The sequence below is a fragment of the Phacochoerus africanus genome, chromosome 3 (assembly GCF_016906955.1).
Source record: "Phacochoerus africanus isolate WHEZ1 chromosome 3, ROS_Pafr_v1, whole genome shotgun sequence".
In the NCBI taxonomy this organism is placed as follows: Eukaryota; Metazoa; Chordata; class Mammalia; order Artiodactyla; family Suidae; genus Phacochoerus; species Phacochoerus africanus.
The window spans coordinates 22,011,285-22,033,227 of NC_062546.1; the positions used below are offsets into that span (position 1 = coordinate 22,011,285).

Here is a 21,943-nt window from a genome sequence, read left to right on the forward strand (position 1 = left end):
AAGGCCAGGGATCGAACTCACCTCCTCATGGACACTATGTCAGGCTCTTAACTGGCTGAGCCATAGTGGGAACTCCCCAGCCTCAGTTTCTTCACCTGTGAAGTAGGGATGGGAAAAGCCAGCCTGACCTTTGCCCTCCTGCTTCCTGGCCCCACTGCCCCTGGCCCTTTTCTATCATCACCTACTGTGGGGAACTAAGTTCTCTGCACCTTTCTGTAGCTGCACCTTGGTTCTCTCTGGTCCTCTGCTTAGAATATCATCAAGCAAGCTTCAGATGCCAGCTGACCTCCAAGCTGGACAGGACCTCACCTCCCCCAAGTCACAGGGACCCTCTCTTGGCTTTCTCTCCACCCTCAATCATCCTGCTTCCTCGTGCTGCCTCAGGGCTTTAGGGTGCCAGGCACCTTTCAGAACTGGGATCACAGTTTACTCTCAGGGGACAGAGTCAGGTGGCAGGAGAAGACGTGATCTGCCCAGGGCCACACAGCAAAGGCAGCTCAGAGCTAGGAGTTCCCTGGTGGCTCAGTGGGTTAAGGATCCGGCATCATCCCTGCTGGGGCTAGGATTTGATCCCTGGCCTGGGAACTTCCACACACCTTGGGAGCAGCCAAAAAAAAGAAGAAGAGAAAGAGGTAGGGGTTCCTGACCCCTAGCTAGTCAGTGCTCCTCTGTCTCTTGTTTTGGCATCAGTTTTCCCATCCGTAAAATATGCCTGAGTCTCAGTCTTACCATCTGTAAAATGGGGCTTCTAAAGATCCCTTCCACATGGGGCTTTGATAGAGATTAAACAGGTTTATCACAGGTCCTGGCACGTGGCAAGTGTCAGATGAAAGACAGCCATTGCTGTCGCTAACTGATAATACCTTATCTCATTGACATGGGATTATTATTAATCATTAGTTTTTCTGATTCAAAGAAAGGCCTCCGAGAAGCTGGCCTGGTCCTGGGGAGCTGGCACCCTAGCTGCCATGTCTGCAGCGACCCTGGGCCTTGCCAGACCCAGAGTTGAGCCCTTTTCCTTCTCACCCACAGCGGACGACGTGTACCTGGACTCAGATGAGGAGCGGCAGGAGTATGTTCTCACCCAGCAGGGCTTCGTCTACCAGGGCTCGGCCAAGTTCATCAAGAGCATACCATGGAATTTTGGGCAGGTAGGGCCACACCCTGACCCTTCCAACCATCTCAGGCTGGCTGGGCCCTGGGCCCCAGGGCTGAGGCCGTCAAAGTCGAAGTCAGGGAGTTCCCATTGTGACTCAGCGGTAATGAACCCCACTAGTAACCATGAGGATGCGGGTTCGCTCAGTGGGTGAAGGATCCGGTGTTGCTGTGAGCTGTGGTGTAGGTCACAGATGCAGCTCGGATCCCATGTTCCTGTGGCTGTGGCGTAGGCCAGCAGCTGCAGCTCCAATTCGACCCCTAGCCTGGGAACCTCCATATGCCACAGGCGTAGCCCTAAAAATTAGTTAAAAAAAAATGGCGCCAAATTCAGAAGTGTAAGCAGGTCTCAGAGTCACCCACCCGATGCTAGGATTCAAGGGTCCTGAAATGTCTGGAGGCTCAGAGAGGGCCCAAGCCAGGCCCAAGGTCACACAGCAAAGGGTGGCCCTACCCACTGTGGGAACAGCGGCCCTGGATTCAAGGTGGGAAGGAATCAGGAGAACCTTGGGGAGCTGTGGGGCTGGCAGATGCCCCCAGGTGGTGAGGAGGGGTGGGGGGGACATTCAAGGCCATGTGTCAGAATAATAGAATGCTTATTATGTGCCTGGCATGTGCTGAGAGGGGCTTTAAACCATTATCTAGATCAGTGGTTCTCAAACTTGAAAATACATCAGGATCACCAGAAATGAAATGGTGATATGACTGTGTGATACATAAAACATAGCCAGCTCTTATTTCTCAGGGCTCTGTATTCTCCCCTGAGAAACAGAGCAAAGCCAAGTCCACCCTTTCATTTCCTGAGTTCCTGTTCTGCGTCCAGGCAGTGTGGGGCCATGGGACATGGCCTTGCAAAGCTTCCTGAAGTCATCACAACCCAGGATGATAAGACATAAAGGAAGGAAGGGAATAACTGCCCGTGGGCATCAGGGCAGTTCCTGGAATAGGCAACATCTGAGCTGGGCTTTAAAGGAGGTGGGTGCCCAGTCTACTAGGCAAAAGGGAACAGCACAACAGAAGCCCAGAGGTCAGGAAGTTTATATTGTGGAGAAGAAGCATGTTGCCGATTGGGAAGCTTTTTTTTTTTTTTTTTTTTTGGCCGCAGCGGGCAGCAGCTTGATGTGGGATCTTGGTTCCCAAACCAGGGATTGAACCCAGGCCGCAGCAGTGAAAGGGCAAAATCCTAACCACTAGACCGCCGGGGAACTCCCCGGGGATCACTTTATATGAGAAGGGGGCCCTGGGAGATGATGTGGGAGAAGTCAGCTGTGTTCAGGTTGTGAACAGCCCTGGATGTCAGGCTGATGGCAATGTGGAGCCACCGAATGAATGGTTTGATACAGAGAGGGCTGTTCCGTGGCGTGGAGGGAAACCTGTGACGAGGCCTGGTTGAGGACAAGACCACAGAGCTGGGGAGCAGGGGGCAGACAGGAGAGCCTTTGAATGGGACAGACGGGTGGTCCAGTGGAAGGTGACAAGGAGAGGTTTGGATGAAGATAACCTCTGAGTCGCAAGCATGAGAAGGTGTGAGTCACACAGAGAGAGGCTGGGAGGAGCATCCCAGGCAAAGCACACGGCACGTGCATGGGCCCTGGGGCAGCTGCTCAGGGCAGAACGAGTGCAGAGGAACGTATGGGTGACGGCACCAACTTCACAGAGCTTCAGTTCCAGGGGGTCACAGAGGGGTGGGACACAGACCACAGAGGGCCTTGTGGGGAAAAGCCTAGATTTTACTCCGGGTGCAGTGGAAACCAGAGCCATGAGATTAGATTTACGTCTTTTCCATCTACTTTGAATCCAATCGGAGCAGGGCGTGGGGGGGTCGGGGACCGTCATCAGCTCTGCTGGGTGAGCTGAGCTTTAAGGGAGTGGAGAAGTGGGGGGGGGCGGGAGTTCCAATCAGAGCAATGTGGGGGGTTGGGGGGTGGGAGGAGGTGGACAGTCATCAGCTCTGCCGGGTGAGTTGGGCTTTAAGAAGTGGGGATTTGGAGTTCCTGTCGTGGCTCAGTGGTTAACAAATCCGACTAGGAACCATGAGGTTGCGGGTTCGGTCCCTGCCCTTGCTCAGTGGGTTAACGATCCGGCGTTGCCGTGAGCTGTGGTGTAGGTTGCAGACGCCGGTGGCTACAGCTCCGATTGGACCCCTAGCCTGGGAAGCTCCATATGCCGCGGGAGCGGCCCAAGAAATAGCAACAACAAAAATAACAACAACAACAACAACAACAAAAAGAAGTGGAGATTTGGGGCGGGGGGGTGGGGGCGCAGTGCAGGGACTAAGGGGACTCTAAGGGGAGGAAGTCCCCAAGGACACGAGGCTTTTCACTCCACATGCTCAGGGCCCCCGAGCCTGGATGTGGACACACTTCTCCCCCCTTTCTTACACACCCAGTCATTGTCCCACCCCACCCCCCTTTTCCTAGGCCAGGAAAAGCTGGCAGCATCACAGAGATGTGACATACCTAAGCTCAGCCCCCTGGTCTGGTGTGTGAGGCAGAGCAGAGGGGTCACCCAGCTGCTGGACATCAAGACAGGCTTCCTGGAGGAGGTGACATCTCAGGTCCCTCATCCTCTTCTTGTTTCCTCTGACCCAGTTTGAAGACGGGATCCTGGACATCTGCCTGATGCTCCTGGACGTCAACCCCAAGTTCATGAGGGACGCCGGCCGTGACTGCTCCCGCCGAAGCAGCCCGGTCTATGTGGGCCGGGTGGTGAGTGGCATGGTGAGTGAGCCAGGCCCTCCCCAGGGGCCCTCCCTGGTGGAGGCCAGGCCCTGGGTTGGTCCTGTTAGGGGGACCAGGAGATGAATGTCAGCGAGGAGACCTTGTATTTGGAAGACATAGGAAGTTTATGCCATGTGGACCCTCAAAGCCATTCATTCATTCACTCATTCATTCGTTCATTTACTCATTCACTCACTCATCCAGCAAATATTTATCCAGTGCCACCCACGTCCTAGGCACCAGGGACATGAATGAATGGTCTCTAACTTCACAGAGCTGCAGTTCTGGGGGTGTGTGTGGGAGGAGACAGATGTTAACCAGGGGGTCACATGAGCGAGCACACAAATTATGATGCACTTGCTGAAGGAGCCAGAAGTGTGAGAGTGTCTGAGGGGCGAGGGGCTGGGGAACCTCCCTAAGGGCTGATTCCTGAGCTGACATGCTAAGTGGGAGGAGAGGAGCAGCCCAGCCAGAGGGGCAGTTAATACAAAGGCTCCCCCCCAAGGAGGGGTTTGAAGAGCAGAAGGAAGCTAGTGTGGCTGGAGCCAAGTGCACATGCGAGGGCTACGGCCAGAGCATGCAGGTCTCACAGCCATGGTCAGGAGGCTGCATTTTATTCTCAAGGTTATGGGAGTTTGGGGGCAACGACCCAATCTGGGCAGGGGCCGGTCTTTGCAAAACTCCAAACATGCCGAATCCCTACCCTGCCACTCCTTGGACAAATTCACAATCTCCGGTGTCACCTTCACAACCTTGACCCCTCTCCACCACCTCCTGCTCCCGCTCTCTCCTGCGCCAACCCTCCCAGGCTGTCACACCTTGGTATCTTCGCACCTGCAGGTTCCTCATCCTGGAATGCCCCTCCCTAGCCCAGCCGTCACCCTCTCCCAAGCCTTGGCCCCTCTGATGCCCCCACTGGTTGCAGGTCAACTGCAATGATGACCAGGGTGTCCTGCTGGGACGCTGGGACAACAACTACGAGGATGGCGTCAGCCCCATGTTCTGGATCGGCAGCGTGGACATCCTGCGGCGCTGGAAGAACCACGGCTGCCAGCGTGTCAAGTACGGCCAGTGCTGGGTCTTTGCTGCTGTGGCCTGTACCGGTGAGTACCACGCCCAGGTTGAGGGCGCCTGGAATCTGCCCTTGGCTTCCGTGAGCCCTGGGAGCGGGAATCGGGAGACCCCAAGACTGGTCCTGCCTCTGCCCTCCATGCCACCCATGCACTGTACTCGTGGCCTGGAGTCAGTGGCTGCCCCTCTCTGGTCCTTTTTCCAACAACTACCCCCTTAGATGGTTGTTAGGATCAAGGGGTATTGGGAGGCAGCATGGGCTCAGTGTTGAGAAAATAGTGTTTGGAGCCAGGCACAGCTGAATGAAAAATCCCAGTTACATGCATTTGCCCTTTGACCTTGAACAAAAGACGTCTGTCTGAACCTCAGTTTCCTCATCTGTAAAATGGGGATAACAACACAGCCTCCCTCCTAGGGTGACTAGACATAAAAGTGCTCACACAGAACTTGGCCCCACACAGCTCCCAGGAAATATTAGCTATTAAGAACTTGGTAACAACAGTAATATCACCTGTTGATGTCAAGAAAGAGAAAGCCCTTTCTAAAATGTAGGAAAGGAAAGATAAGGCAATTGAAACCCAAAAAGGTAAAACAAATCTTTAAAAAAAAAAAAAAAACAACCTTGACAATTTGAGCCCAGAAAATGTTGAAGCTCATTCCCAGGTTGATGGTGGTGCTTGTGAGGACAGGTTAGTGTCATAAACCAGTTAAGGACACAGAGTATGGAGTCAAGGCCTGAATTCAGATCCCAGCTCGGCTTCTTACCTGCTCTGTGTCCTTGGATAAATCACTTAACTCCTCTGTGCTTCAGTTGCGTTATATATAAAATGGACACAATAGTGCCTTTATCCCGGGATGGTTGTGAGGATTAACTAAGCTACCGTACATGAAAGTGCTTAAAATGATTTCGAATACTTAACAGCAAATACTTAGATAGTACTGCTTATAATAATAAAGATAATAATAATAATAATAATAGCATCATTTCTCAGCTCAGGAAATCTGAGAGGCTGATCTCAGGTTCCCAGCTTTTCTGACTCCAAGGCCAGTGCTCAGGCCCAGAGAAGGGTCCCCAGGAGCCAATAGCACTGTCCTCTATGCCAGCAGTCTCTTAGGGGCAGCCTGGCCTTGTTCCCCAGCTACGCTGTCTCTGCTGTCCCTGTAACCTCTGAATTCCTCTTTCTGATGGAAACTCCCTCATCCCAGATCTTCCCTCTGAGGGGCCTAAAACCCTGTGGGTTTTCTAGAGGAACCCCACTCTCTGTGGTCCCCAAGCTCACTTGAAGATGCCTTCTTCTTTTTTTTTTTTTTTTAATGATTTTAATTTCTTCCATTGTGGCTGGTTTACAGTGGTCCGTCACTTTTCTACAGTACAGCAAAGAGCAGATGCCTTCTTTGCCCTGGGCTGTGTATGACCTTCCGAAGGTTTAGCTGCGGGTCTTGCCCTTGACTGTCCTTTCTCCAAGGCCAGAGCTGAGTCAGGGTCCCTGCAACGTCTCCCAGGCCTGATGGGTAACCGAGGCAGGGAAAACTTGGTCAAATAGTGGGCTGTCTGACCCCAGTGGCCATGGGTTTCTGCGGGGAGCCAAACGGTGGGTCGGCCCAGGGACTCGAGTCAGATGGCCTGGTTTGAATCCCAGCTCTGCCTCTGACCCCTGGGTAGACTTGAGCAAGAGAATTGGTTTCTCCAAGCCTCAGTTTCCTCACCTGTACAATGGAGGCAGTGTGACTGCCTGAGTCACAGGAAGCCCATAGGACCCAGGGAGATGTCACCTAGCACGGACTCTGGTTCAAGTTAGGCTGGGTGTGTGGGTTTCCAGGGAGATGTTGCGATTTCTTGGCTGGATCCCAGGACACGTCCTCTGTGTCCACAAGTTGGCTGACAGGGGCCGGCTGGACATTTGCAGGGACGGGGCACAGTGACACACTTTGCCGCTAGACTGCCCACACCCAGCATCTCTCTGAATCATCACAACATCCCAATAAGCTGCTATTATTAGCTCCTCTTAGAGGAGGAAATGGATGCTCAGAGAGGAGAAGTGGCTTGGCCAAGGTCACACAGCTGGCGAGCGGCACCACCAGGCTTGGAACCAGGTGGGCCTGATTCTGGAGCAGCTTCTTGGCCCTAGGCTGTCATGATGAGGCTCCTGGGACGCCGTCGGTGGAACAGGAGCTGAGCCTTGCTCCTTGGGCAGCGGGGACGGGCATTCCCAAGCCTCGGGTCGATACTCTGCAGCCCGTTGTGGTGAGAATAGGACACCGGCCTTCCCCACGGAGAGCAGAGTCTGGCTCCTACCCAGGCCAAGGGGCACCGGAACCAGGCAAGAGGTGGAGGGTCACAGCTGTGCCTTCCTCCCTCCTCCTGAGGCCCTCACGTCTCTTGGTCAGAATCCAGGGCCATCTGGGAAGCTCTCTGCCCTGGTTGCTGGCGGGCACAGGGCAAAGGTCACATTCCCACCCCTCCCCCACCTCAGAGACACAACCTCAATCAAAACTAAAAGTAAGACGCAAGTTCCACAGGTTGCATTTAGGTCTTTCTGTTTCACTTTTTTTTTTTTTAAGATTTTACTTTTTTATCTTACTCTGAGAATATGTTACTTTTACATTACACGTAAAAAAGCCCATAAAAAGATAGGAGTGTAAAGGCACCCCGAATTCCCTCTGTCAGGAGCACCTGGCACCACCATTCAGGCAGGATCCATGCCCGGGTCTTCCTCCATCCTCTTCAGTCAACAGATGCCGCCTGACATTCTGCCTCTTTGTCACCTATCATTGCAACACCAGGCCCTTTCCCAGTTACTCCGGCCTCTCTGTAAACTGTGCCAGGGCACAAAGGCAGGCCCTCCTCGTCCACGATGGAGTCCCAACACACTTGAAGACCCCCATGGCAGGGAGGAGGAAATCAGGCACAGAGAGGTGGAGGGACCGGCCCCAGGCCACACAGCCCGAAGCAGCTGGGGCTGGAACGGAAGGGCTCCTGACTTTGTTCCCGCTTCTGCCTGCCCCATTGTTCCTTCCTCGCTCTGAGTCTCTGTCGTTCCTTCACTCCTTTCCTTCCTCCTCTTCCTCCTGCTTCACCCCCTCCTTCATCCCATTTCACAAGTTAGTCTGTGACAAGCCTGTGCTGGGCTCTGGGGATAGAAAATAAGACAGATCCCTCACAGCCCTCGAAGGCTAATCAGAGACTCCCTCCCATAGGCGTACATCGAGAAGGGTGACAAATCCCCGGTTTTGCTGTGAATGCAAATGATGGGGTCATCGAAACCTGGCAGGTAGCCTCCCTGGCCAAGCAAACAGCAGACGCCAATATCCTGGGGCTGGTGGGGGCATGGAGCGCTGGAGGAGCAGCGAGGCTGTGTGGCTGGAGCACAGTGTGCAGAAGGTGGTCGGGGTCAGAGCCAGGGTCTGCAGTGGAGGTCTGGCCTTGACCTCGAGGGCCGTGGGGAGCCCCTGGAAGTTTAGCAGGGGACTGCTAATGTCTGATTCGCATTTAGAGTCTTCCTTTGTGAGTTAGGATGTGAAGAGGAAAGAGTGGACAAAGGGCACCAGTGAGGTGGGTGCCATTGTCAGGACAAGGGGATGGCACGCCCCCTTACCACCTGCGCGATGGGTGCATCGCTCCCTGGTCCAGATGGGCACGTGGAGTCCCCGGCAGAGCAGAGATCTCTAGGCCCTCAGCCAAACCCCTAAGCTCTCTCCACTGTCCCCCCTCCACCCCCAGTGCTGCGGTGCCTCGGCATCCCCACCCGCGTGGTGACCAACTATAACTCGGCCCACGACCAGAACAGCAACCTGCTCATCGAGTACTTCCGCAACGAGTTTGGGGAGATCCAGAGTGACAAGAGCGAGATGATCTGGTGAGGGGGGGGAGGGGGAGGGGGGAGGGTCCCCAGGAGAGGAAACTTGGGCTGATTTCTCAGAGGCCACGTTTGAATTGGGTTTAAACATTGAACAGCTTGGGGACAAAAGGAAACCAGGCTTGGGGTGGCTCCCCTGGACGGGCAGTGGCAGGAGCAGAGGCCAAGAGAGAGGCCAGGTGACGCGGGACGCCAGAATGGGCGTCTGGGGGAACGTGCTGCCCACGTTCTGCATGGCTGGGTTGGGGGCCTGGGCTTGATTCCCAAGGCTTCAAACTGGAGTGGGGTATGCTGACCACGGTGGGGACAGATTGAAGCAGGGGGCTGGGGGGCGGTCCAGGCGGAGGGTGATGGGGCCTGAATCCAGGCTGGAGGTCAGGTCAGCTGGGCTTGCAGAGCTGCTGAGAGGGGTAGGGCGGTGGGGAGAGGACTGGAGAGAGGGCGACTCCCAGGGTAGGAGGGGGCACCTGGGCCAGGTCCCCCCCAAGGAAGAATAGAGTAGTGTTGGGGGGACGTGCTGGGCTCAGTGTAGGACAAGGCGAGTGTGGACAGCCGGCAAGGGGTGACAGTGAACATCTGAGTGTGAGCCCTGGCCCATGTTCTGCTTCGTTTCCCCAACAGGAACTTCCACTGCTGGGTGGAGTCGTGGATGACCAGGCCAGACCTGCAGCCGGGCTACGAGGGGTGGCAGGCACTCGACCCCACACCCCAGGAGAAGAGTGAAGGTGGGTGGGCAGCTGTGGCCCCATTACCGAGTTGAGGAAATGGGTACTCACAGCAGAGAGGGGCAGAGGGGGATTCTAACCCAGGTCTGGCTGACTCCACAGGCCAATGACTGGCCCACGGCAGTGCGGGTGGACCCCACTGATAATTTGTAGTATGCCTCCTTTATGATTTGAAAAGTAATTCATGCACGTTATGGAAAAACAGAAAAAATGGAGACGCCCAGAGACAAAAATCAAATAGCAAGTTTTTGCTCTTCCTCCCAAGAGAAGTATCATTAATGTTCATATACAGAGCTCCCTGGTGGCTCAGTGGGCCAAGGATCCAGCATTGTCACTGCAGTGGCTCAGGTCGCAGCTGTGGTGCAGGTGCAGCTCTGGCCTGGGACCTTCCGCAGGCTGCAGGCATGGCCAAAACAAACAAACAAAACATTCACACACAGATTCCAGTAATTTCAAAAGAATCCTTTCTCAGAATAATTTTTTTTTTAATATGCCACAGGTGTGGTCATGGAGGTTCCCAGGCAAGGAGTCAGATCAGAGCTGCAGCTGCCAGCCTAGCCCACAGCCACAGCAACGCAGGATCCGAGCCGCCTCTGCGACTACACCACAGCTTGCGGCAACGCCGGATCCTTAACCCTTAACTCGAACCCATGTCCTCATGGATACTGGTCGAGTTTGTTACCCCACTGGGCTACAATGGGAATGCCACAGAATAATATTTTTAAAGGCACAGGATATAATATTGAGGGTTCAATTACACTGAAATACAGCTAGCAAATAATTTTAATGAATTTGTGATGTATATACTTTATACAACAAGATCTAGTGGTAGAGTCAGTAAGTTCCATAACTTTGTGGTGGAGATGAGCATAAGCTCTATTTCCAGTTATCGGTGACAACTGTAAGGAGATGTGAATATATCTGTGGCTCTTATGAGTGACCACACATAGGTGCACCTAAGCCTGTGGTTTGTGGTCTTTCACTATTGAAGGAAGTGTTATCCACGCGTTCCAGTGTTACAGTGAACATAACGATATAATTTTTTCCCAGCCAAGTCCATGAATTGTATTGGCTTCGCTTTGGTGGGGGGTGGGGTGGGGTGTCCATGGATCCCAGGTCGAGAACTCTGGCTGCACAAGGTCTTTCATCCCCGCCCTGTGGCTTCTCCGTATATCTTGAGCATTTCTTTAGCAGATACTTTTCCGTGATATGAATTTTAACGTCACCACATTCCATCAAGTGAATGCACTGTAATGTAGCGACTGAGCCTACATTCCGGTGGGTGACCAGTTTGAGGCAGCTGGGAACCACACGGAGATAAAGATCTAGCTCTCGAGTTCATTCAGTCGGCACATACTCCCCGGGTCTGTATTGGGCACTGAGGGCTGTACTCAGTCTGGGCAGGAAACCAGGCAGACACACGCCCTTGCAAAGTATTGCTTCCACTTGGCTCCCTCATTTCCTTAAGTGCCTTGGGCTACATTTCTATTTTATTTAGCAAATGCATAGCATTTAGTATTTGAGAATCCTCACTAAGTAAGTACAAATATCCCCCACCGGAAGCCAGGACTCAGAGAATTTAAGTGATTTCCTCAAGGTCACATAGCTAATAAGAGGCTGAGCTGTGAACTCCAGAAAATGGGGCCCTGGGTCCCCTGGAATTCGTAGTTCTTGCCTTATGCTGCCTTCTTAGTCGTGGAGTCCCTGGGTCAAGGGCTGTCTGATCTCGAGGGTTTTTGCTACGTGTGGTTGACTTGTGGAAGCTTTTGGAGTTGCCACCCTCCCCTCACCCCGGACCCATCTCTCCCTCCTCCTACCTGCAACCAGGGACGTACTGCTGTGGCCCGGTTCCTGTTCGTGCCATCAAGGAGGGCGACCTGAGCACCAAGTACGACGCCCCTTTCGTCTTTGCCGAGGTCAACGCCGACGTAGTGGACTGGATCCGGCAGGACGATGGGTCCGTGCACAAGTCCATCAACCGCTCCCTGGTTGTGGGGCTGAAGATCAGCACAAAGAGCGTGGGCAGAGATGAGCGGGAGGACATCACCCACACCTACAAGTACCCCGAGGGTGGGTGCCCGCCCATGTGTGTGCGCTCCAAGCCTTCATTACTGCCTTGCAGATAAGCAGCCGGTTTTACCAGCCCAGGGGGTGTGCATGTGTGTGTGCTGTCTGTGTTTTTGTGTTTTATCTGGCAGCCTGCATACATACATCAGTGACCTGCAGGTTACTCTCTCTTTCAAGAAATTCCTTAGAAACAAGTGCAAACTTGACAAAAACATTGGGGGAGGAGAGGGGAATAGTGGGAAAGGATTATTCATGTACTTATCTTTCTTTTTTGGCTGCCCCTCGGCAAATGGAGTTCCCAGGCCAGGGATCAGATCCGAGCCGCAGTTGTGACCTAAGCCACAGCTGCGGCAACCCCAGATGCTTAACCCACTGAGCGAGGCCAGGGATGGAACCTGCATCCCACCGCTCCTAAGACACCACTGCCACTGATCCTGTGGCGCCACAGCAGGAATTCCAAGATTATTTAGGAAAAGAATTCTGTATTCCATAAAAGGGTTTTATTTTGTTTTTAAGCCTCCTTTCTTTGTTGGTTTGACTCTTTAATAAAACTGAAAGTGGAGTTTCCATCGAGGCTCAGCAGTTAATGAACTCGACTAGTATCCATGAGGACACGGGTTCGATCCCTGGCCTCACTCAGTGGGTTAAGGATCTGGTGTTGCCTCTGCCTCCAGCCTCCTTGTCACTGATTCCCCTTCCAGCTGTGATGAAACGTTCCTCCCTGTCCCCACAGGGTCCCCAGAAGAGAGGGAGGCCTTCACGAAGGCCAACCACTTGAACAAACTGGCTGATAAAGAGGAGTCAGAGGTGGCCATGCGGATCCGTGTGGGGGAGGGCATGAACATGGGCAGCGACTTCGATGTCTTTGCCCACATCACCAATAACACCGCCGAGGAGCACACCGGCCGCCTCCTGCTCTGCGCCCGCACTGTCAGCTACAACGGTGTCCTGGGACCTGAGTGTGGCACCAAGGACCTGTTCAACTTCTCCCTGGAGCCCTACTCCGGTAAGGCCCCGAGTTCCAGGAGCAGCTGGTAGCCACACTGACCACACATGAAGTCGTGCCCTAAGCTGAGCGTGTGCCATCAACCTCACAGACACTCCTGTGGCCCTCACCCTGGTTCAGGCCCTGTCCTCGGCACTTTATAAACAGTACCAAGTTCATTTTTATAACAAAAGTAGGAGGTGCATTCTTCTCTGGCCCCCATTTTCCAGATGAGAAGACTGAGCACAGAGAGGTTAAGTCACTTTCCCAAGGCCACACAGTTAGGAAGTGAAAGGATTGAGACTTGAACTTATATTCTCAGCAGCTATACTCTCTTGTTTCACCTCATCTTCACATGACCCCTGACTGCTTTTCCAGACCCTCTGCTGCCCCTTCCAGCAAATTCCTGTCCTCTGTCTCCAGCAACTCATACCGCAAGGTGTCTCTCCCCAGAGCCCCTCTGAGAACCTCTTCTGTTCCTCTGGAGGTTCTCAGGCTCAGAGAGAAGAGGTTCTAGATCAGCTCTGCCCGTAGATTTTCTGAGATATGAGGCTCTCCTGTATCTGCTTTGTCCAGTGCGGTGGCCACGAGCTCCAGGTGGTTGTTGAGCACTCGAAACGAGGCTGGTGCAATGGCAGAGCTAAAGCTTTAAGTTCGCTTCAACAGCCGCATGTGGCCGAAAGCTGCCGTATTAGACACTGTAGGCGAGGGAAAGGGTTTTCCTCCCAGCCCTGATCGTCTCCTCTTAAATGGCTCCAGCCTCCGGCCTGGCCTCCCTGCAGGCCGATCCCCTTCTCTGTTGGGGCTGAAATAATGTCAGTAGCTAATCCAGCCCTCAGCCCTGTCACTCTGGCTTTCTGGTCGGATGCTTGCACAGTCATTGTCCCCTTGATCCTCCTCACTGCCGGCTTTGTCACCACGCCTGGTTATCTCCCTAAAAATAAGCTGGAGGCCCTCAGAGGGGTTTTGGCTGCCAAGGTCGCTTAGTGAGGCAGCACAGAGCCTGGTCCCTGCCCCCCCCCCCCCAGCCACCCATTCCTGTTTTTGTTTTGTTTTGTTTTGTTTTGTTTTTTGCATTTGGAGCCTGTGGGCCCAGGGGGGGCAGGGGTCTTGGAGTTGGAGAGGACCTGGGGACAGCACGATCTGAGCAAAATATCAGTCAATCCTGGGGCCTCTGTTTCGGGCCCACCATGGGCACTGCTGGAGCCACACGACCAGAGCAGACCTTCTATCAGGGTCGCTGAGCAGGGATGAAGCTCTCAGGGCAGAGCCACTGGGCACTAGAGGCTGGGGCCCCAACACCTGTTTTTTTTTGTTTGTTTCTTTTTATAGCTGAATCTGTGGCATATGGAATTTTTGGGGGTCAGAGGCCCCTGGCCTGCCCCATAGATGCAGCAATACCAGATCCAAGCCACATCCACAACCTACACCACAGCTTGTGGCAACACCAGATCCTTAACCAACTGAGCAAGGCCAGGGATGGAATTCACATCCTCATGGACACTATGTGGGGTTCTTAACCCACTGAGCCACAACGGGAACTCTTCAACACTTATTAAAAGACGTGTTTGGAAGCCAGCCTTGGCTTTGAATCTGGCCTCTCCCACCTTCTAGGGGTACGGCCTCAAATCACACTCATCCATCAAATGCGGCAGTAGCATGCCCCTGATGGACCGTTGTGAGGACAAAGGGGATACGTGCTCAGGAAATATCTGGAAAGTGTAACATGGTGCCTGGACACGGTGGGGCCCTTCACTCCTCAATGAGCAGAAGGGCAGACAGTGTGGGGAGGCCGAGACGCACTTTCCTGAACAGCAGACAAGGGTCCCAGGGCCGGGCTCAGTGGATCCCGAGTCCCTGCCAACCTTGACAGCGAGCCGAGGATGCAGCGCTCAGCTCTGCAGTTAGGTCCCGAGTCGGGGCAGGGGCCCCTCCCTACAGGTGTGTGGGGTGGACAGGACACTCAGGTCCCAGTTCCTACAATTCTGCCTACAGACTGTGGGCTCTGGGGAATTTCTCTTCTCCCTTCCAGGCCTCGGTTCCCCATCTGTGTGTCTTTGAAGAGCCCTTCCAGCCCCTTTGTGTCGTTCCCTCTCAGGCTCAGAACCCTTCAAAGGGAGGAAGTGTCTTTGCAGGAATGTGTCTCACAGGGTGAACTCCAGGGATGCCAGAATAACTTCCTCCCAGGCCTCTGCTGATTCACCCTGTGCCTCCAGATAGCCTCGGGCCCTTGAGAGCATTGTTCTGAGAGGCTTCAGACACGCCCACCAGGGTTTCTCATCTTCCTGGGGATGTGTTCCCAGCCGAGGGGGTCCCTCCTGCTACCGAGACCCGAGACCCGTGAGGGGCACAGCCTGCCAGGAGATGGCAGAGGAGGGCCCAGGTGCTGTGCTGGAAAGTGGAGCTAGTCCGGGATGCCCTACGGAAGCCCCCAAAGGCCAAGGCCAACCTGAGATGAACTCTCCCATCCTCAGAGACCCCGCACTTTGGCTGAGTTGCTGGTTATTCTTTGATGATAAGATCTGGGGGATTTCCATGTGCTAGGGAACAGGAAGCCAGGCCTAGGACAGCTGAACTGAATCCAGCGCCCCCCACCCCTGCCTCCTTGTTCCACGGCTCTCTCCCTTCCTGCTCCCTCCCCCTTCTCTCTCTCCACGGCCTCACCCCTCCAGGTGAGGAATGCAGCCAGCGTGATCCCCCGTGAGCATCTAAGGAAGGAGTGACAGTCACCGCACGACGTTTCCTTCTTTCGGCCAGCGTCTGGCCCAAGGCCAGGGCCAGGATCCCCAGCCTGTGGACTGCAGTTCGCAAAGGTCCAGCCCCACCCTGGCCTCAGCTTCCCAGAAAAGTTAAGAGTCAGGGCCCCTCCTCCCAGCTCCTGGAGGACTGTGTTTTCCTTCTTTCCTGCGGAGCTGGTCAGCGTTTCCACGCTGCTCCACCAGGTCCTGACCCAGGACTTTTCACTCCTTTTTGTCCTTTTTGGCAGAAGCCGTGGTTTTCCAGCCCCCACCCCCCACCCCCACGTCATCTGAGCAGAGGTTGAGGCAGATCCACCCCAGGAATGAATGACTTAGAGGGCTGGGCACACATTTTCCAGAGAGTGGGACGGGGAACACCGGTGCGCACGGCCAGGACCTAGACCTTGACTCACACAGAGAGAAACGGACCGTCTACGCAGGCCTCCGCCACCTAACAGAGGGTCCTAGCAGGCACCCAGTGGCCTAGGCACCCCCACCCTTGCTCACCTCTCTCTTTAGCAGTACATGCAGGTCTCAGCCGCAAAGCTCCTCAGCAGATGAGAATGTCTAGCCAGAACTGAGTAAACATGACTGGTTTGCTGGTATTTGTTTTTACCAGCTCCCTAATCCAGTAAGTGAGATGGGTTTGCTGCACATAATGACGAAAAGTTTCCCCAAGCAAAAAAAAAAAAAAAAGTATAAAATGATGGGTAGATAATGAGGATTTATTCAGATGTGTGAAAATCACATGAATAGCTGGAGTTTGAGACATGCGGGTCTAGCCGGGGGAGGGAGGGGACAGAGGGCAGGAAAAGAGGCAATGGCATCAACCTTCATGACACTGGGACGGTGAGGAGAGGTTGGCTGGGTTCCACGGAGCCCCGAGACTGTCCCTCCAACATTCTTCTTCTTCTTCTTCTTTTTTTTTTTTTTTTGGCTTTTTAGGGCCACACCCACAGCATATGGAGGTTCCCAGGCTACAGGTCCAATCGGAGCTGTAGCCACTGGCCTACGCCAGAGCCACAGCAATGCCAGATCCGAGCTGTGCCTACAACCTACACCACAGCTCACGGCAACTCTGGATCCTTAACCCATTGAGTGAGGTCCGGGATCAAACCCGCATCCTCATGGATCCTTGTCGGGTTTGTTAACCACTGAGCCACGAAGGGAACTCTCCCAACATTCTTATTTGACAGGCAAAGCCCAAGAGCAGAAGGGGGTTTGCCCAGGGTTCCCCATGACCACGTGGACAAGCAGGGCCTGGCACAGGCCTGTGGCTTCTCAGTCCTTTCTGCTGCTCCTTCCTGCCTCCTCTAAGCTCACCCCTAGGGCCCTAGGACTTCAGTGTTCTCGTCAGAAAAATGGGGCAAAAATCCACACTTTGCTTCTTTGCAGTGGGAAGGGTTGGTCATGCCAGCTTCTTTGTCACCCTCATCACTGTGTGGCTTCTGCTCTCAAATGATCTCTGGCATCAGCTCTGCCCAGTGGGTACCAGAAGTCCCAGGGAACAGAGGAGAAACAGAGAGTGGGAGGGCATCTTCCCAGGCTCACACAACCAGTCAGTGGCCAAGCAGGGCCAGCTCTCCTGATCTGAACACTTACTGGCAGGAGTAATTCTTCATCTATAAAATGGGTACAGTTTCACCTACCTCAGGGGGAGAAATGGAGGTCCTGAGAGGTGGAGTGAAGTGTCCAGCATCTCCAGTTAGCAAAGGGCAGAGGCAGAACTAAAGCCCAGCCTGTCGAAGCTCCAGCCTCCCCTCCCGGCTTTCTCCCTGGGCACCCTGGAGCCAGGGCAGGTGGGGGAAAGTTCTGGGACTTGCCCATCCATTCACCAGCTGTGTGACCTCCAGCCCATTCCTTGCCCTCTCTCTGCCTTGTGGACACACCATAGGAGATGTGGGGATCACGATTCATGTCTCCTGAGCGCTCTCGCCTCTCTCCACCTGCAGAGAAGAGCGTTCCCCTTCGCATCCTCTACGAAAAGTACTGTGACTGCCTGACCGAATCCAACCTCATCAAGGTGCGGGGCCTCCTCATTGAGCCGGCTGCCAACAGCTACCTGCTGGCCGAGAGGGATATCTACCTGGAGAATCCAGAAATCAAGATCCGGGTAAGAGCCAGGTCCCAGGACAGGCCCCCGCACATCCATGCACCCGGCTCCCTTCAACTTCAAGCTCTCTGATGCCCCAGGGTTTCTGGAATCCTAGCCTCATCAAAGAAAAGCATCATGAAACCCAAATAATTTGGGACTCGGAGCCTCTAGGAATGAATCCTGGAATCCCAGAGTGGAAGGATCATGGCATTTAGGGATCTCAGAATCATAGACCCTAAAAAGTTAAACTTCTAAGGTCAGACGCCCAGACCCCAGGGCCCCGGTGAGGCAGAAAGGGGTGGGAGAGTTAAAGACACGGCCTCTAGAGTCCAACTGCTGGGTTTTATGCCCTGGTGACCTTGCGAATGTTACTTGGCCCCTCGTTCTCAGTTTATTCATCTGTAAAATGGGTGTTGTAAGGATTAAATGTGCATCTACAGGAAGCACATAGAACCATATCCAGAGCATTATAGGGGCTCAATAAAAACTGACTCTTCTTCTCACCATTGTCATGGTCATCATAACGGTTCACCACGAGGAGCCACAGCCCCAGAATCCCAAAGGCTCTGTTACAAATAAATGGTAAAGGGCAAAGGGGACGGGAGTGACCTCTGTGTACAGGACGGTTTGCTAAAAGCTTGCACATATCAGCCCAGTCAATGCTCATGAGAACCCTGTGGTCAGGCAGCTCTCTACTATGAAGAAACCAAGGCTCAGAGAGGGTCCATCCCTTCCTGAAGTCACACAGCGAGGAAGAGGCAGCGATCAGCCTGGTTCCAAAGCCTCTGATCTTTCCACCCCAGACACCCTAGAACCTTTCCACCTCCTGTGGGTCGCATGGAACCTCACTGCAGCTCCATGAGGAGGCTGGGAGGGTGTCATCCTCTGTTTTCTGGACGAGGCAAGGAGCGACAGTGGCAGAGCCGGGCAGACCCTGGGCCACATAGCAGCCAAGACCGAGATGGCCCAGTCAGGACTCTGCCTGTCCCCGAGGGGCTCTGGGCCACTCTCCCTCGAGGCTGCCCTTGACGTCGGCCCCGTGCCTCCTCCAGATCCTGGGAGAGCCCAAGCAGAACCGCAAGCTGGTGGCTGAGGTGTCTCTGCGGAATCCGCTCACCACGCCACTGTCAGGCTGCACCTTCACCGTGGAGGGGGCGGGCCTGACCGAGGAGCAGAAGACCGTGGAGATGTAAGTCTTTTCCTTCCTGCTTGGGGACCTGGGGGCAGAGGGCAGAGGCTCTCGGGGGAAGGGCTCCCATAAGCCCCTCGTCTCATCGCCACCCGCCCACCCACACCCCTGCCTAATATCCCCGCCGCGTCCACTCCCAAATACCCACATGTTAGCTGCATTCCACGTACATGTCTCCTCCGTCCTGAACAGTTACACACTCCATCACAAAGTACCTGCCGCTGAACACACAAGTCCTCCCATACATACAGGTGTACACGTGTGCCTGTGCGGTGTACCCTCATGGTTATGTATTTCCATACACACACGCTTACAAGCATACACACGTCTGATTTTTCACTTTTTCATTGTAATGTAATTTACATAAAGAACACAGGGAGCTCCCTGGTGGCGCAGCGATTAGGACTCAGTGCTTTCACTGCTGTGGCCCAGGTTCAATTCCTGGTCTGGGAATTGAGAGCCCACATCAAGCTGCTGCACATTGCAGCCAAAAAAAAAATAAATAAAATACACATCATGTATATACAGCTCAGTGCATTTTCATACTTGCAGTCATGTGAGCGTCCATACTTACCCTGGAGCACACCATCCACTTCTGTGCACACACACACACACACACACACACATGCACACTGGCCCCTCTGCACACAGGAGGGCAGATGGCCCAGGCCCTCAGAGAGTGATGAGCGGGGCCCATTTTATTTCCATCGGCATTAAGATTAAGCTGTTCAGGAGTTCTCATTGTGGCTCAGTGGGTTAAGAATCCATCTAGTATCCATGAGGATGCAGGTTTGATCCCTACCTCTGCTTAGTGGGTTCAGGATCTGGTGTGGCGGTGAGCTGTGGTATAGGTCGCAGACGTGGGCTTGGATCCTGTGTTGCTGTGGCTGGGGCATAGGCTGGCATCTGCAGCTCTGATTCAACCCCTAGCCTGGGAACCTCCATATGCCGCAGGTGTGGCCCTTTAGGAAAAAAAAAAAAAAGAAAGATTAGGCTCTTCGTTCTCAGTCATCCCCATCGTGGGGACCAAGCCAGGGCCACCCCCACCCCCCCACCTCACCCCTTCTCTCTCTCTCTCTCCACAGCCCGGACCCCGTGGGGGCGGGGGAGGAAGTCAAGGTGAGGGTGGACCTACTGCCCCTGCTCGTGGGCCGCCACAAGCTGGTGGTGAACTTCAACAGCAACAGGCTGAAGGCCGTGAAGGGCTTCAGGAACGTCATCGTCGGCCCCTCCTAAGGGGTCCCCGTGCCAGCCTCACCTCCGCCAGCCGAGGGCCCCCACCTTGACCCCAATCTTTATCCCAAGCCAATGAGCAACCTTTGTGCCTTCTCGGGCCCCACACCCCAGGGCAGGGCTGGGCTGCCTTTGTGGGGGGCGGGGGGGTATCTGGACTCGAATGTACTTCTGGCCATCTTGTCCCCCTGAGCCTGGCTCCGCAGCCCCCTCACCTATGAGGACTATTCTGTGCCTCCACCGCCAGAGCCCTGATCTTGGCTGACTGGGCCTGGGAGTGGACCTCCTGCCTCCCTTCCCAGCCCAGATGCCATTTGGAAAACCACTGACACCCGCCATATTGTTTGATCTACTCCAGAGCCCCTTGGAGCAGCCAAAAAACAAAGTGTGCCACCCCCAAAAAAGTGTGCCCAATGACCAGATCAAGGAACTCAACTCCCTGGCGTGTCCTGAACCCCTTCCCCAGCTTGTGCCCAGGCTCCGGGGGCCCTTGGCAGAGCCAAACACGTGCAGATGGGGAGGGTCCCAGGAATAGGCCAGACCCAGGATCCCCCCACATCCTAGCAGCCCTGGCCCAATAGTACCCACCCCCCATCCCCTCCACAGTTGTGAGGCACCTACTGAGTGCCAGGCACTTCCTGGGCTCTGGTGTTCACATGGCCGCCAACCCATTTAATCGCCATGGGAAACAGCAGAGTGGGAACTGCTTTCCCGATGAGGAGACTGCAGCTTGGAGAAGCGAGGCGGCCCACTCTGCACTCGTGGGCTCCTGGATTTTGCAAGGCTGGGTATGTAAAGGTGCAGGAATGGAGCCCGGGCCTTCTGACTCTGAGTCCGGCACCTTGTCACGATGCCAGCCTGACCTGACTCATGTCAGAGAGGCCATCTGGGACCTGATCGAGAAAGGATCCAGCTGGGGCAAGAAGGCAGGGAGGGAATCAGAGGGATCAGAGCCCTGAGTTTGAGTCCCAAGTCTGGCCTTCCCCTCTCTGGGCCTCAGTTTCCTCCTGGTCACAGGAGAAGCTGGACCAGCTCATCTCTAAGGCCTTCTCGGCTCTGCACTCCGGTGCCTTAAATGCTCCAGCCTTGCCAGTGACAGTGAGTCCGACTCCCTGGATTCCCAGAGCCTTGGGTCACAGGCCCAGGGTGTTTCAGAGTACATGACCATGACCACCTTCCTGCCCCCAGTATCGCCTAAGTCCCCCGCTTTTGCCCAGGCACCTCCCTTCAGAGCCCAGTTCTAGGGAGAAAGAGCCCCAGAGGCCCCTGTCTTCCCTGCAAGCCTACCCACCGCAATGCCTAGATGTCACGAGAGCCTTAGCTGCCAGCTAGGTTGGCATCTCAGCCACTGTCTCTTTGAAGCGCCAGGGCCCTGGAGCACAGCCCTTGTCCCTGGTTAACCTCGGGGCCCGCCCAAGTTGCCACCTCTTACTTTATCCTGCCTTCTCTCTGTACGATTGGGCCTCCCTCAACCTGGAAGAGGGAAGAGCGGGGACAGGATTCTATAGCTGGGGTGGGGTCACAGCCTCCAGGACCTCCCAAATCCCAGAGAGGGACTTGGGGAAAGTCACGCTGATGCACTTACGACTTTCTGCTTTGCACAGGAAGAAGCACAAAATGAGCCGACATGTATATGTTCTATATAAATATTGCTCTATTTCTCCATGGTTTTATAAACACGTTGGGGTTCCAAGCAAGCAGTAGATGTGCTTTTGAGGAGCGAGCACTGAAATAAAAGAGTTTATTTTTCACATTTAAACAAGGTCTGGTCTGTTCCTCTGCACGCTTTGGAGCAGGGTGGGTGGGTGAGCTCACTTCCATCCGGACCAACCACTTGCTACCCAAGAGCCTTTCCCGAGTTTCAGTGCCTCCTTCAGACCCAGACTTTACCGGCATTCAAAGCGCTATACTCTCCAGCTCCATCTCCATGCCCTTGTTTGAACAAACTATGTTCAGGCCAGAATGAGTTTCCTGTATCCCTGTCAACCTCTTAGCTTTTGCATGTGTAGTTCCCTGAGCTTGGAGTGCCCTCTTCTTCTTTACCCATCTTGTGAAATTCTACTCATCCTAAAATGCTTAACACCAGGAGTTCCCGTCATGGCACCGTG

General features: G+C 54.3%; 1 protein-coding gene across 1 annotated transcript in view; it reads left to right on the forward strand.

Annotated features, from left to right (window-relative positions):
- The window catches only part of TGM2 (transglutaminase 2), a 34,963-nt gene extending 13,369 nt beyond the window's left edge, over positions 1–21,594 (forward strand). Inside the window, exons 4-13 of the mRNA XM_047771115.1 lie at positions 1,033–1,151; positions 3,747–3,875; positions 4,801–4,978; positions 8,668–8,803; positions 9,425–9,528; positions 11,356–11,598; positions 12,329–12,601; positions 17,271–17,431; positions 18,466–18,602; positions 19,688–21,594. Of these exons, the coding sequence (XP_047627071.1) occupies positions 1,033–1,151; positions 3,747–3,875; positions 4,801–4,978; positions 8,668–8,803; positions 9,425–9,528; positions 11,356–11,598; positions 12,329–12,601; positions 17,271–17,431; positions 18,466–18,602; positions 19,688–19,838 (1,631 nt within the window). The 3' untranslated portion in view covers positions 19,839–21,594. The remainder of the gene's footprint in view (positions 1–1,032; positions 1,152–3,746; positions 3,876–4,800; positions 4,979–8,667; positions 8,804–9,424; positions 9,529–11,355; positions 11,599–12,328; positions 12,602–17,270; positions 17,432–18,465; positions 18,603–19,687) is intronic.
- The last annotated feature ends 349 nt before the right edge of the window (positions 21,595–21,943 follow it).